Source organism: Mauremys reevesii, linkage group 2, assembly GCF_016161935.1.
Source record: "Mauremys reevesii isolate NIE-2019 linkage group 2, ASM1616193v1, whole genome shotgun sequence".
In the NCBI taxonomy this organism is placed as follows: domain Eukaryota; kingdom Metazoa; phylum Chordata; order Testudines; family Geoemydidae; genus Mauremys; species Mauremys reevesii.
Genome location: NC_052624.1, coordinates 67,411,541 through 67,427,947, shown reverse-complemented (window position 1 = coordinate 67,427,947; position 16,407 = coordinate 67,411,541). Strand labels below are relative to the sequence as shown.

Genomic DNA, 16,407 nt, shown 5'->3' with positions numbered 1-16,407 from the left:
TTTTTTCACATCAAAGGGAGGGTGCAGTAACAGATTAGAACTGCAAGATGATGTGACTGGTTAATTGATTAAATATGATACCCCAGGAAACAGGAACATCAATTTCTTCATCCTTCCCTAGCTGAAAAAAATGAATCCCTTATCTTTTGAAGTTTACCTCTCTTCAGACAAGCCCTATAAGTTCTTTTATACTAATTCCCATCTGTTGTACTGACAGCTACAGATTATTTATTTATTTATTTAATCACATCTGATCACATCCAGGCTCACCCTTTTTGCTGATCCTCTGGCAACAAAAGCCAATATAGTAAATAAAGAAACCAGTTTTTTTGACAGAACTATCAGATGTGGTCATTTTAAAAAAAAATCTTAAAACATGAAAACCGTGGATTGGTGCAACTGAGGCGTCAATAATGAATAAGTAACCAATCAGTGTTCTAGTGACTCAGTTAAACTGTAAAATATGTGTATAGATGCCATTAACACTTTCATACGAGCAGTTTCAAATTTCCTGATTTAGGGTTGGGGAAATCCCAACAGCTGATGCAAAGGAATCAGTCAACTTTTGTAACAGCTTTAGTCCTCTTTTGGACTGAAGAAAGTCTAAAGAGCAGAGAAGAAACCCTCAGGTTATCTCTGTTAAAATTCAATTATCAGAGGGGTAGCCGTGTTAGTCTGGATCTGTAAAAAGCATTCTTTGTCGCTCTATTAAAATTGTATTTGTAAGATGGTCTTTGTGGTGACACCTCTCATCCCTGCTATATTGAAGGCCTACCCTCAAGAGGAAGCGTGAAATTCTTGTTCAGCTAGATCAATAGAGGTCATATAATATACTGAAGAGCAATCTCTATTTACTGAATGACAGAACACCAGTGCTGTTGGGTCAGAAATGAATAAATGGTGAATTTTGCAGACACACAAAAACCAATTTCATAAACTGTTTGGAAAGACAATAATAAACTCATTAAAAAGGCTCTAACTGGTAAGACCATGTTAGTGCAGTATTAGGAAACTTGGATCATGAAAGCTTTTTGCCTATTTCCATTTTCCAAAAATCAAGGAGCCCATTGTCCTTCATGTGATAGACCTTAGTTTCTCTGGAAAGCATTTTATGCCTATTCATCTATTCTTATAAGAGCTAAAAAAAAATCCAATTCAAATTTACACAGAACTTTGACAGCCTTTACAATGCATCCCCCTGTAAAGGGGACCAGGACAATATGATATGCTCCCTAAGAGGAATCTCATCTCCTATCCATACATACTATTAAAAGTGGCCCAGAAGTATAGTATAGTAGGGAGGATGTGGCTGTAGTGGGTTCATAATGCAAATAAACAGTCAACAAGATCATATATATGCTTTTTTACATTAAACAAACTTTGTAAACCATGCTGAACAATAGGTGAAATGTATTTGTTTCCACAAAGGCCTAAAACATGATGTACAACCTATCATTTCCCAACAGGCAGGCATTGCAAAAAAAAAAAAGTTTTGGTACAGTTCTAATTGGAAAATTCAGTGTTGGAACAAGTGCTGCAAATGTATGAAGAAGGTTGAGACTGTACAGACAGAGTAATATATAGTATGAGAGAATAGATAACTAAAATATAGTAGTTCAAATTTGGATAACTCATATGCTGAAGATCCTAGAAACTTCAAACTTGGGGTTTTTTAGATCTTATTGAGACATTTAAACAAAAAGCCAAGTTGGAAGAAAACTGGTTTTAATCAGTTTTTTTAAAACTATGAACCCTTCATGTTACTAGTTCTGCACTTGTGCAGCCACATTTTCCTGTTTTCATATAGAGGATTTCTGGGTACTTTGGTTACATTAAACTTCCTTAAGTGCTATACTAGTTTAAGCTTGCCCACGAGTTTCCAGGACTTGGTTCCACCCCTTCTGCCCTCACAGCAGATTTTTCTGCCTCTTCCTTTGTCTATCTTATAAAGCTGAATGGGGATCACAGCAAGCAAAATCATTTTTGCTATGCTTTTTTCCTAGGAGCCAAAGTTTCAGGGGCTTTATTTCTCAAACAAGGACTACTGGCCAGGCTCCTCTCCTAGTTCCCCAATTATCAGAGCAGGCCAAATGGAGCAAACCAAAGTCAAGATGTGCAGTGTCTCTATGAGGAGACACAGGAGGGGAGCTCTGTCATGATGGCTTGCAGCTCATGGACTTCCACTTTGCCAAGGGAAGAGGTTTGCAGTGCGTACAGCTTATTGTGGCTTCTCTATCCCCCTACTCTAGCTAGGACTGCTCCAGAGATACCTCCACAAGGGAAGGTTAGTTTTTCTTCTGCTCTCAAGACTGCAGACATTAACATCTTCACCAAGTAGGAGTCTCCAAGGCTAGGTCCAAAAGTCCCCCTTTTCCTTTAGTACAAATCACCTCTATAGATAGAAATCCCAGTATACCATCCCAGTTTCTTGAATTTCATCTGCACTTCCTCTCAATTTAGTTTGGAGAATGAAAAAAAAAAACATGGATGCACTTCCGTCTGCCCCCAGCTCCTGGTCTAAGCCCCCCCAAAATGCAAGAAAAGTGACCTGTCCTCTGATGGGGACACCTACCGTCCCCCAAAGGGCAAAAGTAAAAATCCCTCCAAATTCTCCTTCCATGAGCGCTAGCTCAATCCTTCAAAGAAGAGAAACTATCAGCTTTGGATAATGATAACCCTTTCTGACACCCCCCTCAAAAACATGTCTGAAACTAGAGAGGTTGTGGTGATGGCCAGAAACATGATGAACCCATAAAGAGAGGATGAGCAGGATAAATACAAAATATCTCCCATCCAAAACTAAAACAATTTCCCAATCCTCTGTCAAAGAAACATTAGGGAGGAGTGGAAACCAGGGTGAATTCAAGTAAGTAGTAAAGAAAACATCCCTACTATGTTAGTGGTGGGTAGATCCATGTATTCCAAGAGACTGGCAATGAAAGCCAGGGCAGCTAACTCAATGGTCAGGCTTAAACCTTGGTCAGCAGATAATTATTCAAATGAAATCCTCTAAGCCTTAAATTCTTAGATGGAATCTTGTGTGGGAGGAAGCTCGATAAAGTGATATCTGACAACACAGACAAGACAAGCATGTGTTCCTTACTCCAGCATAGCCAACTAGCCATCTCAAGAGAGAGAGCTTTTTCCCATTCCTGCTCACTACAAAGTTGCCAGAGAAAGGTAACTCCTTATTTAAGGAGTAAGGCTATACACTGAACACCAGAGAAAAGCCTAGGTATGGGACGACTGGGTCTGACTTCTCCTTCCAATCAAACCATCAATAGTACTACAGCCAGGCCTGCTTCTATCTGGAAATAGGCTTTCAGATGTCAGGAAATTCCAAAAGTAGATTCATACATTTTAAGGCCATAAGGGAAAATGTGTGATCATCTAATGTGACCTCCTGCATAAACCCATAGGATTTCACCCAGTAACAAGTAAAATTTAAGGGGTCTCAGCCCAAAAATGAATTTGTGATGAACCTTAAATTTTGACTACTACTTGTTCTTTAATAATATAGAATATCATATTTCTCAAATACAAAATTAATGCAAACTGAAATGTTTTAGATAACTTTGCCTAGAGTTTATAGTTCCATTTTACTATGTTTATTAACATTGGAGCAATATATTTAATAATTGGCACATTTTTGCTTCAAAATACTGTACAAATAGTACAAATTTGGCTATTCGGAACTCTGAATTTCTAGGTTCTGTTGAACACTGAGAAATCACAGTTGAAGGGTTTAATGCATTTTCTAATCAATGTACAGAGGAAATTTATCCATATCAATTTAAATGTTGGGGATTCTCTCATTACATTATGGAAGAATCTTCTCTAGCAAAGATTATTCTTAAGAACTTCATAACATTTAAAGGTTAATATGTTAGGTAAAGAACAATATCTTAAGACAAACATTTTTATTACAGGACATGAAGGGATAGTTCTGATTAAATTACATGATTATTTGAATGGGAAAGAAGACAAAGTGCATCATTCCTTGCCCTCAACTTTAATGTCTTTAATCAAATAATGACCTTCTGGAAATAGTTAATTTTAAGCATTTGGAAAGATCAATACCACTTTGCCACCAAAAAATGGCCCAGATGATGAAATTTGATGTATTTAAAGTACCATTTCACCCTTTTAACCTAGTAAATAATTTAAAATGCTTTCAGTACTCCTTTGCCACCATTATGTATCTCATTGTTCAAAGTATTATGACTTCTTTTTCCAAAAGCAACCTTCTTGCACAATGAAGAGCTCACAAGTTAAAGCCTGAGGAAAACGTACATTCACTGTAATAGTGCTTTTCACCCTGTATTCCTTCCTTCCTATACATGGGTCCTGCCTTCATAGCTCCAAAAGTAATGGAAGTATCAGTGGCAATGAACAAAGCCAGTTTAACAAAGATGAGATTTGTAAAGCAAGTTGAATGATTTTGAAGGCAGAAAGTCAGTCTTAGAAGTTTAGTTCATCAGTTTGCATCTATTGTTCTGTCTTTAAGCCTTTGTGTTAAAGGTGAAGGATTTTGGTGGCTCAGACGATTAAGAGCCCATTTTACCCAGTTTATAGAACATTGATATGAAATTACACTTGAGTGCCTTCAGCTTTGTAAATAAAAAAAATTGCCCTCTATTAGCATGTTTGTGGGCAGATTAAAAACGGTCTTCATTAGCATAAGTAACACTTACAGATTCTTTTAAAAGTAGAAAATTATTTGCTGAATGATAAATTGCTAGCTTTATAGTTATTGCTGAAAATGTGCTCATTCAAAATGCCTACTGTAGTTTATTCTACAATACTGAATTTTTTTGAGTTTAGAAGTACTGTTTAATGGATTATGTACTAAATCCTTGTTCATACTGGATGCAGAAATATAATTCATGCTTTCCACTAAAATGTTTTGTATCGAATACCTCCCTATTTAGGCTGATTTCTTCTAATACCATATAGTTTTATACTATATACCCCAGAGATTGCAACAAAGTACTCCTGCATGTAATATATGAAAGACCCTTCTTCATATCTTAGCATACATGATATAAAATGTTTTGCTGTTTAGAATTCAAATTAGGGCTAATCTTTTTTTTAGGAAAAAAGATGGGGGGAGGGATAGCTCAGTCGTTTGAGCATTGGCTTGCTAAACCCAGGGTTGTGAGTTCAATCCTTGAGGGGGCCATTTTGGGAACTGGGGTAAAAAATCTGGGGATTGGTCCTGCTTTGAGCAGCAGGTTGGACTAGATGACCTCCTGAGGTCCCTTCCAATCCTAATATTCTATGACATATTTGATTCCTTGCTAATTAATACAGTAAGAAGTATTTGTCATTTTATTCCTTTTACCATTAAGAGATTTACCAAACAAAGAAGTTTAGTTGCTCTTTACTGAATTCCTTTCCTTCTAGACTGGTTATGTTTGGCACAGTCAAATATAAGGTGAGCCTCCTAGCACTACCACAGATCTGGAGGGATTTGCATAGCAAATGTTGATTGGTTGCAGAAAGGAAATCCTTCTTGATTTTAATAAGAATTGGTGCTTACCTATTCTATGTTGAATTGACTTGTATCAATTTCAAAAAAGAAAGTGCTATGGAAACCAGAAATTGTCTTGCTAGAAAGTAGGAGATGAGAGTAAGGGTGAGGGTCAGGATTTGAATTTAAATTTGGTACAATTAAAATTTTCAGAAAAATACATCACTGGGCTATTGAGATTAGAACTGCTGAATTTTTCTTTAAAATAAGCATACAATGGTGTGTGTTGTGGACTATAACATTTGTCATTGTTATCTTTGCGTGTGTTTGTTTTCCTTTTTTCCTGCAATAGTTTGGCAGTTTCTCTGCTTTCTAATGTCTTATGTGTCTTTAATAAAATCCTAACAGAAAGCCAGTCAGAAGACTTATTTTTTAAATAATATTTAGGTTTAGCATCCTTTTTTTTTTTTAAACAATTTTTTTTGCTTATTGTAGCAAGACCTTTGCAGATGGTTCTTGGTTACTCTAAAGTGCATAACAGTATTTCCTTTGTGGCAGATGGATTGAAGACTTTTTAGTTCTCAATAAATGTACGTTTACAATACATAACTTTACAGGATTTGTGTTGTATATAACAGGTTTGAACATATTATCTCAGAATTCATCTGCATGGCATTTTCAGCTTATCCAGGGCCCATGCTAGTATTTTAAGTAATAGGGAGAGCATAGTGATTGATAGCAGCTAAAGGCGTGATTTTGAATAGAAACAAAGGTTTTGGAACAGAAGGTGTCACATTAAACTTTGTCAGTTTGAAAAGTAGTAACATCCTGAAAGTTCTACAAATGTATTTACATGTGGCTAAATGTTTATATTTTGTCTTATACCTTCTTTATATTCAGTGTAATATTGCCTGGCAAACATACTATGTTTAAAGTTTAGGTTGTTCCCAAGGATGTTTTAGTTTTTTAAGCTTGCTGTTTTTGAATTGGCCTAATTTTTTAAAGGCTGCTTCTTCACTGTGCTTTGTATGCACTAAAGAACAGTTGTGATCTGATTTGAATAGTGAGTCTTTTGCCTATTATCTTGTAGTCCTATAATTTTGAGAAGCTATTTTGAGAAAAAACTATGAATTAAATTCTGCCCTCAGTTATACTGGTGTAAATAAGAAATAACCTGATTAAAGTCAATAGAATTACACCAGATTTATACTATCATAGAAGGGCAGAATTTGGCCCTGTTGGGTTAATTTCTAAATTTAAAAGCTATATTAACTACATCGGTTCATGTTTTGTTCCAAGTAAAAACAGAATCAAAACAAAATATGTCATGGTTTTGAAAGTCCATCCAAGTGTTTTTCTAAATATTATAAAAATCATAGAATATCAGGGTTGGAAGGGACCTCAGGAAGTCATCTAGTCCAACCCCCTGCTCAAAGGCAGGACCAATCCCCAACTAAATCGAAAAATCATTTCACATATCCATTCTCAGTGTGTTGAATTTTGTGATTGAGGCATTTATCTGGTACAGAACACTGAACCTGGAAATGTGTAAAATATTAATGACATTTTAATCTAAAAAAAGTGATATTGGTGCAGTGATTTTGGTCCCCTGTGGAAGCTATATCATACAACTTCTGTTAGTGCCCAGTCACCCCTCACATCAGTTAAACCTTAATAAAATCAGGCTTTATAAAAGTATTCAGAAATACATAGTAGAGATGAGTCCAGTAAATATTTTTTACCCTTATAATTTTAGAAGAAACAAATTGGTTATTTCCATATTGCCACACAGATGTTGCAACAAAATGTCTATCTGCTCCTTTTAAAATACATGAAGAATAACATGGGAAAAATAGACACTTTTGTCAGAATAGCAGTCTATGGCTTCAGGTTTAAATAGTTTATAAGAAGCATCTGATTTCAGTCTCTTAAAATCACTGCATTTCCTTGGAAAGCTAAGGAGACACGCTTCAATTTACAATTCATCAAATTATTTTTAGATAAGGAATTAGAAGTATTATTTCAGGGCAAAGGTTAATAGCAAACTACTGGAAATGTTATGTTAGTCATGGGCAATTAATAAAAATAAGGATCAATCTAGTATGTATAGAAACACTGAACTGACAGTATGAGAAAAAATATTTTGTTAAGTGAATCAAAGCTCTCTTTCTGAAATATTTGTTAAACTAGCATAATTGTGATGAATCTTTTCTAAAGAACATCTGTGGTCCACATGTTCACCACATATGCTCAAGTTCTAATGGACATTGTCAGGCTAAAAAACAAATGTCCTTGCTTGTGTTGTTATACCTTAGATAACTGCAGTTTGTTTCTTTTTCTTTTTCACTTCCTATGATATAAATAGACTTGTCAGTTTCATTTTCTGCTTCAGGAGCACTAGCACAATGCCACACATTTCGGGTGGGGAGCACAGCAGGCTGCAAACATTTGAAAGACAATTTTCTTTGTTTTTAATTAAAAATTTCACAACCATATTTTTATTAATATTGGGTTTTGACATTTTTTTAAACAAAAACCTACATTATCCATCAATGTAACTGATGCTGTACAATTAAAAAAAAAAGGCAAAATACTGTCCCTCTGCCTATGGAATACACAGAAAACTGGAAGGAGCAGCATGATGCTGAGTACATGTGTGGTCCATGCACTAACCTACCCCCATACAGCACGATGCCTTAAGGCAAGCAGGAGAAATGCACAGCTATGTGCATTTTGCTGCTGCTTTAAAAAGGAAATGCATTCAACCTCATCTAGCATGTGCTGAATATCATGGCATATGTGCTAAGGAGCTGGCTACATTTCCTAATCAGATTCCTGGACTAGACCTCTTAGCCTATGTTGTGCTGGAGACCACAGTAGCCATTCTCTCTCACTAGCACTCTTTTGAGCAGTTGGTTGGCTTTCTATCCTATTTTTTTCCCACAAAGGACAGTTTTCTAATACATTACCTTCTCCACCCAGTGTCTCTGTTCAGCACAAATCTGGGTTTGGTCCTATTTAAGTTTTTGGTTTCTCAACTGTGCTACCAGCATATTCATTTAAAGCATTTATCTTTCATTATTTCCCTACATTTTTCTCCATATCCATTGTTTAATCTGCCACCTGTGAACATGACCATATATTTTAAATTTTCAGCTTTCCAAATAGCACAGGATAAATTAAATTACTTCTACTGTTTTCTCTTCTTTAATTTTTTTTTATAACTACACTTTGAAATTAACTTCTGGACAAAGTATGTATGGCACCAAGAACACCTAAATCTCCATTGTTAGTGTATCTGCAGAAAATACAGTAAACTGGTCTGGATAAACCATGAGTACATGAAGAAGGGGTCTAAAGGCTTCTGAATGTATTATTTGTTGGTCCAATAAAATATCACATTATCTTACTTACGGCATTAAGAAATAAAATTGTATAGAGCTAGTTTAAAAAACAATCCTTGAGCTAAAAAAGAATTTGTGAATGTTATGTACTTGTAATGTTTTATGTCTTTGTAGTTGTTTTCACATTTTGCAAAGAAATGCAGAGTTGCTGCATGTTATAGTAGCCCGTTTGTGTCTGCGCTATTCCTTTCAAACATCAAATACAAAGGCAGAAAGTACCCCAGATTTAATTTTAAGGTAACATAAGAAACCAGTTGCTAAATCTTCAAGATAAAACTGTATGTCTGTTTTTGAAGCAAATTAGCAATTGCTGCATTTCTCATGGGACAGTCTTTTGACATACATTTAGTCTGTTTGCCTAGAACATGTCTGAGTTGGAGTGAGTGCATTCTTAGCTAATTTGCTATAATCTGGAAATGGTGTAAAGGGCATGTTCTTGTGCATACCTATGAACATATCACCTTTTAAGTCCACAATATCAAATATAAACGCGTGTGTCTGATTTTAAAGTCTGTTTTAAAGGGAAAGGGTCTGAAATAGATAAAGTTATCACATGGGGTAAGTTCACCTGCAAAGCCACCTCTGTACATAGCAATGAGGAAGAAGATATAACTTCACAATGTGTACTCAAAGGATTCCTTTCTTTTAAAAGGACATTATGGAACTCCTTTATCATAATGATTTACATGAGGCAGATCTACAGAAAAGACATATTTTTGAAGTATTTTTACTCTGAATAAGAAAAATTATCATACTAGAATTTGGAAAGGAAAAGGGGGGGAAAAAAGAAGCCGCAGCAGCAGCCAGAAGACATCATCTACCAGCTACTGAAATACATTCTTAATACCCTAAGATGGATATTGGCTTACATAAAAGAAAATAAATAGAAGAAAGAACATGCTGGAGTTAGATGAAACAGAACACTAAATATATATTTGGAGTATGTGAGGGATGCTGCCTTGATCAATTTGTTTGTTTGTAAATATAATGCAACTATGTGAAACTACTGAAAACGTTATGCAAAAAGTTTTCATTTTGTGATGGGTTTGTAAAATAACACAACAGATTCTTGACACAGTTAGTATTTACTTTAGATTTCAGGAGAGGCCTCCGGAATTTAAAATTAAAGTAATTTCTGACAAAAGTGGGGGGGGGAATGAGGCAACATTAAAGTACAAACTCTGCCCTTGTTTGTCCCTGTAGAACCCCCATTCACTCCAAAGCAAGTGTAAATGAGAGCAGAATCTATCCCTTATTAAATGAGGAATACTAATACTTTGATGTTATCTTCAAGGGGTGGCTTTGTGAACTGTTACGTTGGAAGGAAGATCCCTCACCGGAAAACAGGACCCTATGGGAAAATCTTTCAATGATCCGAAGGTTCCTCAGTCTTCCTCAGCCTGAACGAGATGCCATTTATGAACAAGAAAGCAATGCAGTTCATCACCATGGTGACAGACCTTCCCACATTATCCATGTTCCAGCAGAGCAGATTCAGGTTAGTTTACCTTGGCCAATCCAATATAGCACTAAGTAAATAAAGCTTTAAATGCAGCAAAGGAAATTAGTGTTTCTTTTCTTCCTTCCAGATTAAACAGAGGCTTCTTAGAAAGAGATAACCGTGCACTGCTATCTTCCTTCACAATTAAAAGGAGAGTGTGAACATATATACACTTCATTGTTTTAAACTTACATGGACCAGATGTGTCAAAAGTATCTGATTGGAGGAGGAATAATTGATTACTTATCTTAATGTCCATAGATAGGTTCAAGTAGTTTGTTAGAAGTCAGAATTAGAAAGATGGTATTACTCTCTGTTCAGTTCTGATACTTGCATAACCTACAAAGTGGAAGGAATGGATATTTTTAAGTGGTGTCTTTTAAAATCCAAGTACCATAGACAGAAATCCTCAACAGCAATGGTTCACTTCAAGCAGAAATGGAGGGAGGGGTGTAGCCCATAGGATTAATTTGCTAGCTATTATATCCTACTCATCCAGCCAGCAGTATTAATAAATATGTTTCTTTTTCTGAAATTAATCCATTTTATTCTTATATTTTATTAATATTAATTCCTTGGGACCTTTAGGATGTGTTGAGGCATGTGTTTCCTAATAATAAGTTTTGCTGAAACGCAAGAAGATTACCGGCCTGTAAGATCTTGCTATATAGCAAAAAGTAGAATTAGTTATAAATATGTCAGCATAAAAGATGGCAACCTTTGGCACAGATAAGAATGGTCCCTGAACTTTGGGGAACCAAAGGGAGGAACTATCCACATCACATCACAGATTTATCCGGCTTCTACAACTGGTTGGTAACCTCAGGGTACACCACAACTCGAGGTCATCAAAAGAGCCTAGGTTGACAGTTTTGGAGTGAGATCATTCTTATTAATATATTTAGAAAGTGTCATAATCCACTAACCTATAGAAGGGTACCCATACATTTCTTAGGGTATGGGAACAAGATTTGGGTATAGTAGATTGGGCCTGAATTACATAGGTCAGGAGCCTCTAAAATACCTTGTAAGAGAGTTGTTAGTTAGTTGGTGAGTTCTTTTCTTAAACCTTCTTCTTGTAGCTGCTTTGGAGTTAGTTCTTTTCTTCTTCTTAACTTCTTCTTAGACTTCTTAGGCTCTTAGAGCTCTTAAACTAAGTTCTACTTCTTAGATATTTTCATCTATCTGTTCTATCTTCTATCATGCTATCAGCTCAGCTTGTGAAGTATAGTATAACTACTCAACATTCCTAACCATTGGGGAACCCAGCGTAATCGGGCATGCCACGAGTGAGGCTGGTCCTTCACCTCCTATTACCAGGTTCTCAAGCAAGGGTGTGAGTATGTTAGGTTAAGGTACTTATAATAGAAATGTTACCACCAGGAGTTTTGGAGTTACAAGTTTCATTGCATTTCTTATTCTTATGTTAATGTCAATAAAGATTTTATCAATTTGGTATTGTCTTCAGTGTACACATTCTTGCCAAGCACCCCGAGAGTCCTCTCCCAATATAGAACTCTCCTGAGTTCTTGAACTCTGTAGTCTGAATTGGACAAGAACCTATAAATCTTCTTGTTGGATGTGATCAGTGGCGAGCCATAAAAACTAAACCATCAAATTCAGGTCAACAGGGGGACCAGACCTAATTCCTCATCCCATTTACTCCCAGTTGAAACTTGGGAAGAGTCAACGTTTGTTTGTTTTTCCTTTAGAGCCCCTCTCCCACCACCCTTGTGAAAGGAGAGCATAGAGGCGCTTTCTTACCAGGCCTGCTGACCACTGGACCTTGGCTGGGTGCTGCTCCTCAGGTGAGCTGGCACAAGTTAAATGTGTCAGGGAGGGGTTTCAGGACCCACTCCCAGATAACAGAGAAACAGCATATTTATATACTTAGAAAAGATACGCTCACTGAACTAGCCATGGTAGGTCTCAATATTCATTCCGGGAGGTAGTTTTCCCTCTGCTCCACTGCATACTTACACATGAACCAGATAGCACATAAACTCCTGAGCAAGGTAGTCTATCATGCAAAACGTAGTAGAATAGTTCCATTATGTGTCCGTTTGAACTGTTGACGCTATTTAATTCCTTTTTGTTAAAACTCTGGGGTCAGCCTTTAACTGCTGCCCCAAAGGGCAGAAAATACCCATAGCTTTCAGAGTTCCCAACCTCCACTGAGCCTTTGTGGATCATTCGTATTACCATTATGGAAAAAATATTTACAAATCTACAAAGAATAGAGTTATCCAGCAGCCAGAAACAACATGAGTGTGTATTAAAGATAAAACAAACTGAACAAGACAATCCCTTAGGATATTGAGTACTAAAATAATTGTGCAAGCCTGGAAACTTACTGTTTGATTTAGCAAAAAAAGAGAGAGAAATATCTGTATTAAGTAGTAAAGCAGCATTGGTTTGAAAATGTACATTGTTTTAATAACATTACTTCTTAGGGGGATAAAAGGAAAAGCTTATGCATGGTACACTTATTTTAATATTATGCTGCTTTCTCAGACTGACAATTTTTATCAACAAAGCAAATGTCCTTCATCCTCCAAATGTTACTCACACGAGTAGTTGCATTATACTATATCAATCTGTCTACTTGTGTGAATGGGGGTTGCAAGATTGGATATTTTGTATTTGTATTTACAGTATGGTAGGTGATATTTTATATACTGTAATTGTTTGTAGATGCATCAACTGTGTAATTAATATATGTGCTAACTCTGAAAAGCATACACACACATGCCCTGATCCTGCAAAGATTTAAGCACATGCATAAAGTTAAGCCCTTTAAGTAGGGGCATACGTCTATTTGGGACTTAAGTCTAGAATGGGACTGCTTGAGGTGCATCAAGATAAGGATGTGCATAAATATTAGCAGGGCTGGGGCTTAATTATAGTATCTGTATCTAAATTTACCATTATATAAGAACAATTAAAATATTTTATTAGACAAAATCTAGATAGATCTACTGTTCATTTTTTAAAACAATAACTATTACTTGTTACTTTATTTAAATAGCACCATAAGACAAGACATTTGCTGATCCAAAAAATCTTACTAAACAATTCTTTTTGTGCTGTAAAGGAACATAATTCTCAACAAAAGCAGTAGCTGACAAATTCACTTTTGATTTAAACATGATCTTATAATGTGCTGGGCTCCAGCCGGTGATGAGAAAAACATTTCTGTCCCTAGGGCTCAGTGCATCACCTTTTTAAAATGTCTTTGAATTCCTTGCTTCCAAACCTTCATTTTAAACTCTTGTTAATTATTTACATCATAGTTTGCTTTATCTTATTTCTCTGTGATGTGCATCCTGGGTCATTTTATTGCTTGACATTTTAGAATGCTGGATGTTCACTCATAGTAATAATAACCCAACTTATTTAGCATTTTGTATCTTAGCACTATATAAATATTAACTCAATTGAGGTAAGTAGGAATGTTTATTCCCAGTTTGCATATTGGGATATTGGAACACAGGCAGGTTAAGTGACCTTCCCAAGGTCACAGAAAAAAGGTACCGTCTGGGTGATGATTAAAAGTGAGGAGTTCCTAGCTCCTGATTTTTTTTTTTTGTCCTTGTCTAGACTAGGATTTTAAAATGCCATGTCAGAATATGTTAGAATATATTAACTAACACATTTCAAGTCTAGTGTAGACTCTAACATGTTAAATCCTAGACCCACCTCTAGGCTTTAACTCAGCCAGTTTAACACACGTTCAAGTTAGCGTGCCTGGTCTGCATTTGACTCTTAAAATATGTTAGTTAGAAAGTGTTCCCTAACACATGCTACCACCATATCTTCAAATCTTGATCTAGACAAGACCTGAGTATTTTACCAATATTCCTCCCCTTCTCCCAACACCCATTCGCAGAGAGGGGGAACTAATTTGTATTTTAATTCTGACTCATTTGGATGTGGGCAGTAGTGAGTCTTTTTTCAAATCTCCAGGGCCTGCCTTTTTAGTTTGGCAAATTATACTTAGATATCTGGATTTTTGGGGTAGGATAAAAATATCAGCAAAAATACATGTACCAAATGATTTACTTTGTCTTCCAGCAGCAGCAGCAGCAGCAACAACAACAGCAGCAACAGCAACCAGGTCCCAGACTACCGCCAAGGCAACCAACAGTGGCATCACCAGCTGAATCTGAGGATGAAAATCGTCAGAAACCGCGACCACGAACAAAGATTTCTGTTGAAGCCCTGGGAATTCTACAGAGTTTCATACAAGATGTAGGCCTATATCCAGATGAAGAAGCAATCCAGACTCTCTCGGCTCAGCTTGACCTACCCAAGTACACCATTATCAAGTTCTTTCAGAACCAGCGATATTATCTCAAGCACCATGGGAAGCTGAAGGACAATTCTGGGTTGGAAGTGGATGTTGCAGAATACAAGGAGGAAGAGTTGCTTAAGGATTTAGAAGATAGCATCCAAGACAAAAACGCAAACACACTTTTTTCAGTGAAACTAGAAGAAGAATTATCAGTAGAAGGGAACACAGAGATTAATGCTGAATTAAAAGACTGATCTAAAAAGTATTATTTTCATTCAACAGTGCCACTGGTATTTAATAATGAAACGAAAGTTCCATCTTGCATTGTGTCCGAAACCTCTCATATTCATTGTTTGGTCAATGAATCTTCCAAAACTTGCACAAAAGTTTGAAAAAAAGGATAATGCAGACTGCACTAGATGTTTTACTCTGTTTTACAAACTGCTTTGCAGCTACAGATGAAGCGTTGAGGATTGTTTGATATTAATTTGTGTTCACTGGCTACACTGTGGTGTACCCAATAAGCATGATACCAGTGATTTTGATTCTGGAGCCTTCAGACAAGCATTACAACTTTTGTGATTTGTTTCTCAATTATTTTTTTTTAATTATTACTGTAACACTCCACACTTGGTCTTTGGAAACTCACATTTATTTAAAAAAAGAAAAGAGTTTGTTACTCTTGCTCTATTGTATGTTACAAAAGAACTATAGACTGTGGAATGCAGTTTAAAGATAACATATGCCAACAAATGCCTTGTATTATATGGCACTGCCGTAATTCAGATTTGTTTTTGTTTTGGAAATAAAGGTCACTGTATTTTTTTTCCATTCTCATTGTTACATGATTTTAAAAAAATGAAAAGAAAATGTGAAACACAATTTAGTCCTCATTATTTATTTGTAGATCCTGCAGCGTCATGTTGTAATTAATTTTTTTGGAAGTTTCCGTTAAATGTAATATTGCTTCTCTTGTTATCATACTGATTTTTTTTCTATTTATAAATGTATTTTGATGGGCAGTAAAACAAAGTGTCTTAAAAGTTTTAAATAGAGAAAATGTGCTTTACACAGTTGCCTATAAAAAGTGCTCTATGTTATCCAAGCAATTCATACTATAAGCTTCACTCTTATTGTTGTATGCAATTTTTACTATCATGCAAATAAGCTTAGGTAAATAAAACTAATAGATCACCTTAGAAACTTATGCAATTAATGTGAAAATAATTGATGTTTGCAATGTGTCTTCCTTTGGTTTACAATCAATTTTAAAGCTACAGCTGTATAAATTTTCTGTATAAAGGTGTATTTCTTTTTTATGAGTTTATTGCTATGAAAACACCAGTTATTTTGTTACAGCTGGCTGTTTTTATAAGTGTATCACAATTTTCTTTATGCAGAAATGTTCTGACTAGGAGTGGTTATTGACTGTAACTACACAATTAAAATTGTTTGTATGGTATGATATGGCAGGGTTTGTCTGCTTATGTATATATCCTAAAGAAATATCTCTGCTTTAAGTGCATGTTGTACCTTCTTGCCACCACTTTGAAGATGACTTTTCAATTGTTAAGATCACAAACACTTTTTAAAATTTGAATTTGGATAACATACTTTAAAAAGAAACACAGTCTGACTATGAAAATCATAACCTGTCTTTTGTTGGTTAAAACTTGCCTGCCCAGCAGAGATAGCAGGATATTATTGAGTCAAGAAGCTATCAGGCAAAAACATA

General features: G+C 35.8%; 1 protein-coding gene across 15 annotated transcripts in view; it reads left to right on the top strand.

Moving 5' to 3' along the window:
- Nucleotides 1-16,139, top strand: part of SATB1 (SATB homeobox 1) — a 104,369-nt gene extending 88,230 nt beyond the window's left edge. For 9 of the 15 annotated variants that reach the window (XM_039527248.1, XM_039527260.1, XM_039527251.1 and 6 more), the window contains 3 exons: nt 10,172-10,375; nt 12,091-12,186; nt 14,450-16,139. In XM_039527248.1, the coding sequence (XP_039383182.1) occupies nt 10,172-10,375; nt 12,091-12,186; nt 14,450-14,926 (777 nt within the window). In that variant the 3' untranslated portion in view covers nt 14,927-16,139. Of the gene's footprint in view, nt 1-10,171; nt 10,376-10,811; nt 10,815-12,090; nt 12,187-14,449 lie in introns of all 15 variants that reach the window. The other 6 variants (XM_039527253.1, XM_039527252.1, XM_039527255.1 and 3 more) reach the window with 6 other exon arrangements.
- Nucleotides 16,140-16,407: the final 268 nt, after the last annotated feature.